At 40.8% G+C, this 8,089-nt stretch overlaps 1 protein-coding gene across 1 annotated transcript; it reads left to right on the forward strand.

Annotated features, from left to right (window-relative positions):
* Positions 1-597: 597 nt before the first annotated feature.
* TOMM20L (translocase of outer mitochondrial membrane 20 like) lies at positions 598-8,064 on the forward strand. Its single transcript, XM_060619934.3, has 5 exons — positions 598-821; positions 952-995; positions 1,874-1,955; positions 6,822-6,964; positions 7,889-8,064. The coding sequence occupies exons 1-5, from the start codon at positions 686-688 to the stop codon at positions 7,940-7,942; spliced, it is 459 nt and encodes a 152-aa protein (XP_060475917.3). The 5' UTR covers positions 598-685; the 3' UTR covers positions 7,943-8,064.
* Positions 8,065-8,089: the final 25 nt, after the last annotated feature.

Below are 8,089 nucleotides of genomic sequence, written 5' to 3' on the forward strand. Positions count from 1 at the left end.
AACACATCTAGGGTAGTTAAGTATCATGGGTCTCTCAGAGCCGATTTTGCTTTGGGACCTTTGTCGTGCCCAGCCCAGAAAATTCACTCCCTCCCCCCCGGGCTAATATTATTGCTTCCAAAGTCTTCTTTCCTCCCACTATTGAGCTAAGGTGGTCGGGGACGTGGGATGGCCGAGTTCTTTTTCGGGGACAAGGCAGACCAGGTTGGGGGCACGGGCTAGCAGAGTTCAGGTGCTCAGCGGGCAGCGCTGCGCGCTAGGAGTCGACCGAAGTGAATCAACTTCAATTCGCAGGTGAGGCAACAGGGGCCTGACGGAGGATCCAGTTCCAGCTACCCAGATTCCTGACACACTGTGATGTGCCTGAGTGGGTGTCGTCGGCACAGGGACGGGAGCGCGTTTGGGTAAGGGGTTCCGAATTTGGAGTGCGACAGACCTGGTTCCGACAGAGCTCGGCTACGCGGCGGCCGTGAGACCTCGCACGCTCGTCCTCTCGAGCCCCCGGTTTCCTCCTCGCTCGGCCCGCCGCGGCGCGAGGCGTCGACGCGCCGCTCCGCAAGCCTGCGGCCGGACGCCCAGGAAGCCCCGAGGCCGGGATGGGTGCCGCGCCGACGCCCCCTGGCGGCCGGCTCCCCGCCCTCGCCGGCCCGCGCCCAACGCTCGGCTCCTGGACGCCGGCGGCCGGATGCCCTGCGGCCGCACGGTCCTCTGCCTCCTGGTGGCTCTGGCTGCCTGTGGCGCCGTCGCCTTCCTCGGCTACTGTGTGTACTTCGACCGGAAGCGGCGTGGAGACCCCGCGTTCAGGCGCCGCCTGCGGGACAGTGAGTGCGACGGCTGCGGCGGTGGCGCGGCCGGGCGGGCGGCGAGCCGGCCCACTGGGTGAGGGCTTCGCGGGGCGCACGCGGGCGTCGGGATGGCTCCCGAGTGGCACGTGCCCGGTTGTGTTTGCAGAAAGAAGAGCCCAGCACCAGAAGGCTGAGGGACGGGGCGCCCAGGTGAAGTGCTTAGCGACGCCGAGGTGGCGTTATAGTGCGTAACCTCCCCGCCGTGCAGATTCTGGCTCGGCGTCAGGGTCCGAGTCTGGTCCATGAGCGGGCATTTCGGAGCGCCCTTCCGCCCGCCTGCCCGCGCCCGGCTTACATGCGGGCGTAGTTTTTAATCGCTTACGAAAGAAAAGGAAGGAAAGAAGAACCATTTGGGGTTATGACAAAGCTCATCCCGCTCTAAAAAGAGAATTCTTGGGGACAGCAAACATAAAACATAAAAAGTCTCCAGATAGACCAGACTGGAGCTGAAGTGACTGGCAGTAGAGTTGATACTTTGGGTCAAGGATTGTCCACTGTACCTACCTTTAAAGACCAGCCCTGGGCTTGGTACCAGTGATGACGCCATCCTGCGATGCTGGTTACCTTCACGAACCAGGCTGACGCAAACCATAGCGTGCTTCTGAACACCACCACCCACTGCCCCGCCAGCCGCTCGTCGTGCTCATTGCCAAATCTACAAGCACTGTTAATACCCTAGGCAAGAAAACAAATTGCCACATGCGAAGCTATGTTTGCTGTAGTTAATTACACTAGGACTTCCGCTATGTGTACGTAGAAGCTAGGTCAAATATAGATGAAAGTTACTACAAGCATCTCAACTTAATTTCAATATGCCATGTATTTTTTTAATCACCTAAAATTGTTAACTCCATTTTGAGCTGTTTTAAATATTAAAAAGAACAACTATGTTTATCATACTTTGGATTTAGAGACTGGGTGCAAGATAGTTTTTTTTTTGTTTTTTTAATAAAAATTAAATAATTTTGATCAGTAACCCTATACCTTACATTCATTACTCATGACTAAATATTTCGTGAATCTTTTAGGTATGGGATCCAGCAAAGAATGAAAAATTGCAAGAACTTTTTCTGCAAGAGGTACAAATGGGAGAACTTTGGTTATCCAGAGGTGAGAATATAGACATTTTTTTGTAAGCGGTTACTTTTGATAATATAGGTTCAAAAAATATTTGATTGGTATTTGTATGTCAAAAAACTTAACTAGCTAGCTGTGTTAACTAACTTGCTTTTTAGTTAAAGAGAAACTGCCCCAGCATTTTTGCTTAATTCTACTGTTCATGCCTACCATATTATACTGAGCATTCAGGTTGATGGTGCAGTCTAGGAAATGGGCAGATGGAGAAGCAAAGCCAAATACAGTTAACACATCATTTATCATCAGGTAAAATTCTAAGCAAATGAACTTTCCAAATTACTAAATGTTGTATGAATTAAAATTTTAAAAAGTTTGAACTGTTTTATAAAAATTTTCCTGCATTTTGAAGAGTATTCTTAATAAAATAATTACTATTTTTTTAAGTTCATTTATTTGAAAGAGTGAGGGAGGGACAGAAAGAGAGGGAGACAGAGAATCCCAAGCCGACTCTGTGCTGTCAGCACAGAGCCGGACTTGGGGCTTGATCTCACAAATCCCGAGATCATGACCTGAGCCAAAATCAAGAGTTGGATGCTTAACCAACTAAGCCATCCAGGCACCCCAATAATTACTTAAAAAATTTTTTTTAAAACGTTTATTCATTTTTGAGAGATGGAGAGAGACAGAGCTTGAGTGGGGAGGGGCAGGGAGAGAGGGAGACACAGAATCCAAAGCGGGCCCCAGGCTCTGAGCTGTCGGCACAGAGCCTGATGCGGGGCTCAGACCCACAGACCATGAGATCATGACCTGAGCTGAAGTCACATGCCCAACTGAGGCACCCAGGTGCCCTAATAATTACTTATTGTTGATGATAAATCATTGTAAATGACCATTTTTGTATGTTTAATATAGTGATGTATGTAGGGGCTACCTTGGACTTAATGGCCATGAACTGTATTTTGAATTATAATTTATCCCAACCTATTTCCACATAGATTTAAGAAGACTTCACAATATTGTCAGGTAAAATGATGGTAGATGATGTAAGTATTTTATAAATATTGTGTATAGTAATCATGTCTTTGTTCTGGTGCTAAACCCTGGGAAGGAAAGTAATTTGCTTTTAGGCTTCTTACGTAAGGGATGAATGATGTTGCTGGATAAATGAGCATTATACCCATTTATGTATCTTTCTTTCAAGTTTTGCAAATTTCCTCTCATCATAGTGCCTGTACCTATTTTGGCTCTTTTGACTGTCTTTTTTGAAAAAATTTTGTTTTTTACCTGCATTTAAGAGGTAGCATCCTCCAGAATTTATGAAAACAAAGTCAGGATCCTGGACAACAGGTAGCAATACTCACGATTTTTACTTTAATTCAATGGGTTAAAACCATGATAAAGGTTTTGAGAAATGAAAAAAATATTCAGAGTTATTGCATATTAATCATTATAATTTGAAATTTTAATATTCAATATTAGTCTTTTCTTTTAGGAAGTTTTATAAGTGGGCTAAAAATATCTTAAATATTAATGACAAAATTAATAGTTAGAACTGACTTAAATGATATAAACAGGAGTAATTTTTTTTATTCATTGATTTTTGAGAGAGAGAAAGTGTGAGCAGGTGAGGGACAGAGAGGGAATCCCAAGCAGGCTCCACACTGTCAACACGGAGCCTGATGTGGGGCTTGAACCCACGAACCGTGAGATCATCATTATCTGAGCCAAAGTCAGACACTTAACTGACTGAGCCACCCAGCTACCCCTAAACAGGAATGGTTTTATACAAGGAAGTAAAGCATAAGTTTTAAGGACCTTCATTTGCACAGGGCTTTTTGAATATTCTGGGAGGAGTCCTACCAATTTTGTATTCATAATTTTATAATCTTTTTATTTCCTTTTTTTCTTTTTTATATTCTTTGTCTTGGGGCACCTGGGTGGCTCAGTCGGTTAAGTGTCCGACTTCGGCTCAAGTCATGACCTCGTGGTCCATGAGTTCAAGCCCCGCGTGGGGCTCTGTGCTGACGGCTCAGAGCCTGGAGCCGGTTTCAGATTCCGTGTCTCCCTCTCTCTCTGACCCTCTCTGACCGTTCATGCTCTGTCTCTCTCTGTCTCAAAAATAAATAAACGTTAAAAAAATAAAATAAAATTTTATATTCTTTGTCTTAAAAGGGCCCCCCAGGGGTACCTAGCTCCCTCATTCAGTAGAGCATGTGACTCTTGATCTCCGGGTCATGAGTTTGGACCCCACGTTGGGGGTAGAGATTACTTAAAAAAATAAAATCTTTTAAAAGAAAAGCCCCCCCCCCCAATATATAAACTAGGGGCCTCACAAAATATGGATTAATTCCTAGATGTGGATACTGCTTGGACATAGGGGGAAATTAAAATAGAATCTTTGGGTTTTAACATTTTTTGAATTGGGATAGTGTGAATATGGAGAGAAAAGTAGGAATTATAAATTAAAAACAGTTACTTTATGACACATCTTTATTCACTTTATGTTTGAGAGTCTTCATGTCATAGAAGTGAATATGTTACAAATATTGAGATGATTAAAACAAAAATTGCAAGCTTATGTTTTAAAAGTTTTACCTCTTAAGGATAACATATTTCTGTTAAATCCCTAAATTGGTTAGTTATTTAAGGGTTATTTATGTATGTCCCTATTTTACTTCTAATGGAGTTCTCATCTTGGTTGCTTACTTAAAATCCCACCAAACCTCAAACCAATTAAATAAAAATTTCTGGGGTGGGACTCAGGCATCAATATTTTTAAAATGTCCCTAGGTTATTATAATACACTGAGGACCAGCATTCTAATATGATTTTTCACCTAGTTTTCTGTAACCTTTTCCATTTTCTCCACTTTCTTCTGCCACCACCCCCAATTTTCGTTCCTTCGCTGTCAGGTAGTATAGTCCTCATCATGGTTGTGTCCACATAGGACCACAGAGCCAATAATTTTGATTGAAATTTCTGATTAGCTGATTTGAATTTATTGGTTGGTTGACTTAGTTGACCAAATTGATTTTGTGTCACATTAGCTCTATCAATTTGAGAGGAGGCACTATTATATCTTTTTCTTTAAAAGGTTCAATACGATCAAAGTATTTTGACTTAATGTGTCATGTCTATAAAGCTGTGATTTTATTAATTTAAAAATAAACCTTTCAGTGAAATACTAGTGCAGTATTCCATCTAAGAAATACCTTCTTTAAATGCCTACAAAGTTACTTAAAACCCAGCAATGAAAGTTTCTTAGGTTGAAAATGTAAAATTAGGTGTCTAGACACAAGACCTTTAACTCTTAAAACATGTAATATAGGCAAGGTTTGCTTTGTGTGTCTGAGTTAGGTCATGTTCTTCTGATGGTTTTTCAGTTTAAACTTCATACAAATCTGGCAACATTGTTTTCTGTCATGCACTTTTATCTTCAGATGACCAAGTATTTCAACCAACAAATGGAAAATCATGAAACACCTGAGAGGCAAGCACACTGTGTTCTCAAGGTTCAGAAAATTAGGTTCTATTACTAATTATGGCATTAAATAGTTCTGAAACTTTAAATGATTTCACTGATCTTTGCCTCAGTTTCTTAGAACGAAGTAGTGAGACTGTTTCCATGTTTTCACTCAAACAAATTCTATGATTGGGGTGCCTGGGTGGCTTAGTTGGTTAAGCATCCGACTCTTGATTTTAGCTCAGGTCATGATCCCACGATTCATGAGTTTGAGCCCCGTATCAGGCTTGGCGCTACTCAGAGCCTGCTTAGGATTCTCTCTCTCCCTCTCCTCCCCCACTCTCTCTCAAACATTAACAAAAAATTCTATGATTAACTTCATTACACAACTTTTCATTCTTATTTTACAGCCAGTCATCCTAAAACTCATTTTAAAACTACTTAGAAGTCAAAGTTCATAAATCTCTTTTCTTCCCCTATATATGTAATTCATGTTACCCTAAACCCTGTTTTAAACTCATTGATAATAGGATTTGTTTTTGAATTCTTATTTAGCCAGAACATCAGGTGTTTCATTTATATTTCATCAGTCACACATGTAGAGTTAAAGATAACCTATCTTCTATCAGTAACAGCGGACCACAACATTTAAAAAATACTCAACACCCCTTTCTTGCAAACCCACATTGCAGAACATGCAAAGTAAGAATGCACTTTTTTTTAAATATTATTTTTGAGAGTGAGTGTGAACGGGGCAGAGGCAGAGAGGGGGACAGAGAATCCAACGTGGCTGTGCACTGTCAGCACAGGGCCTGACATAGGGCTCCAACTCGCGAACCATAAGATCATGACTTCAGCCAAAGTCAGCCGCTTAACTGAGCCACCCAGACACTCCCAAGAGTGCACTTTTTAATAGTAATTTGGATCATAAGAGTATTCATCTTGCAGCTTGATCACAGTGAATCAAAAATTTTTAAATGTTTATTTTTTTTGAGAGAGACAGAGCGTGAGCAGGGGAGGGAGAGAGGAGACACAAAATCCAAAGCAGACTCATCTCTGAACTGTCAGCATAGAGCCTGACGCAGGGCTCAAACCCACAAACTGTGAGATCATGACCTGAATCGAAGTCAATGCTTAAGCGACTGAGCCACCCAGGCCCCTCTGATCACAGTGAATCTAATTGGCAGCTCAGCATTTGTCCCATTTATAGTCTTTACTCTTTTTGTTTGAGAGAGCATGAACCAGGGAGAATCAGAAAGAGTGGGAGAAGGGAGAGAAAGAAAGACGGAAAGAGAATCCCAAGCAGGCTTGTTTATATAGTCTGTAGTTTGATATGCTTTTTTCATTTTAATACTTGGTGTTTTCTTGGTAATTTGTGGAAGGTGTATTTTGAAGAATGTTAAAATTTTGCTTTAAACCTTATCAATGTGTTTTAGGAGACCTTCGATTGGGGGTTGAACATCTCAGCAATGCCCTTTTAGTGTGTGGACAACCAGAGGAACTTCTGAAGGTTTTCAAACACACACTCCCTCCTAAGGTATTTGAGATGCTGTTGCACAAAATTCCCCTTATTTGCCAGGTGAGCACGTACTTAATTGTCTTTGCTAAATTAACCATGTTAGGCTTGATTACATAAAAATAGCAGTTTGTGTGTGGATGGCCCAGGGTTTTAAATGAGTAAAATCTCTGAATTTTTGGTTGCTTTCTAGCCTTATGAGGGAAACAAGCATATTCTTTCATGTTTCTTTAACTATAATGAATTGTTTATTTTGTTGAGTCTCCTAGATGTTTCAACATTAAAGATAGCATTAATATTTTGTTTTTGTACTTTCAAAGACACAACAATTAGTGACTGCAATGTCAACAGAAGCCTGTAAAATAAATGGTATTGTTAGTTACATGATGTAATAGCTTCAAAATTAGGTGTAATATAGAAAACCTTAGTTTATCAAAGCAGAATACTTCTGGCTTCAAATAATATGACAAAACAGAAACCACTTTGATAATGTAAACATATAGGCTAATTATAATTAGTACTCTCTTAAGTGCAAGTTTAGATTGGTATCAAATGAAATCCATTCATAAGTCCATTTATTAGTAGGTATTAGTCTATGTACATTTTCCAAACTGCTTGGTATCCTTATGCATCAACTAGAATTTTCCTGCAGATGTTTGGATTTGTTTTAGGATTCCTTTAGCTCTAAGACACTACTATAACTTCGGTTCACTTTTTATTGCATTGATCACATGACATAGCTGAGAATACATTGTATATTGTTAGACTCTCAGCTTTTGGACAAAACACAAAACACAGTCTTCACTAGAGCATAACAGTCAACTCTTAAACATTCCCAAGGTAATCTCAGATGGGATGTTTCCTGAAGATATACGAAAATATGGCTAGGATAAGAATGTGTAATACCCATCCTGATGCAAGAAGGGAGGCAAGAAAAGGATTGTGCATTGAAATTATTAGCAAGTAACTATTTTATGTATTTACCAGCAATTTGAGACAGACATGAATGAACAGGAATACTTGGAGGATGATCGTGATTGAAAAACATTTCAACGTATCCACAGTCCAGTCAGAATACTATGGTACTATATATAGTATAAACAACTGCTCAGTGATATTTCCATTTATTTTGCTTTTAGTAATAAAAAATTTTTTCTATCTCATACATGATTGAACACATTATTTTGC

The sequence above is a fragment of the Panthera onca genome, chromosome B3 (assembly GCF_046562875.1).
Source record: "Panthera onca isolate mPanOnc1 chromosome B3, mPanOnc1 haplotype 2, whole genome shotgun sequence".
Classification (NCBI taxonomy): Eukaryota; Metazoa; Chordata; class Mammalia; order Carnivora; family Felidae; genus Panthera; species Panthera onca.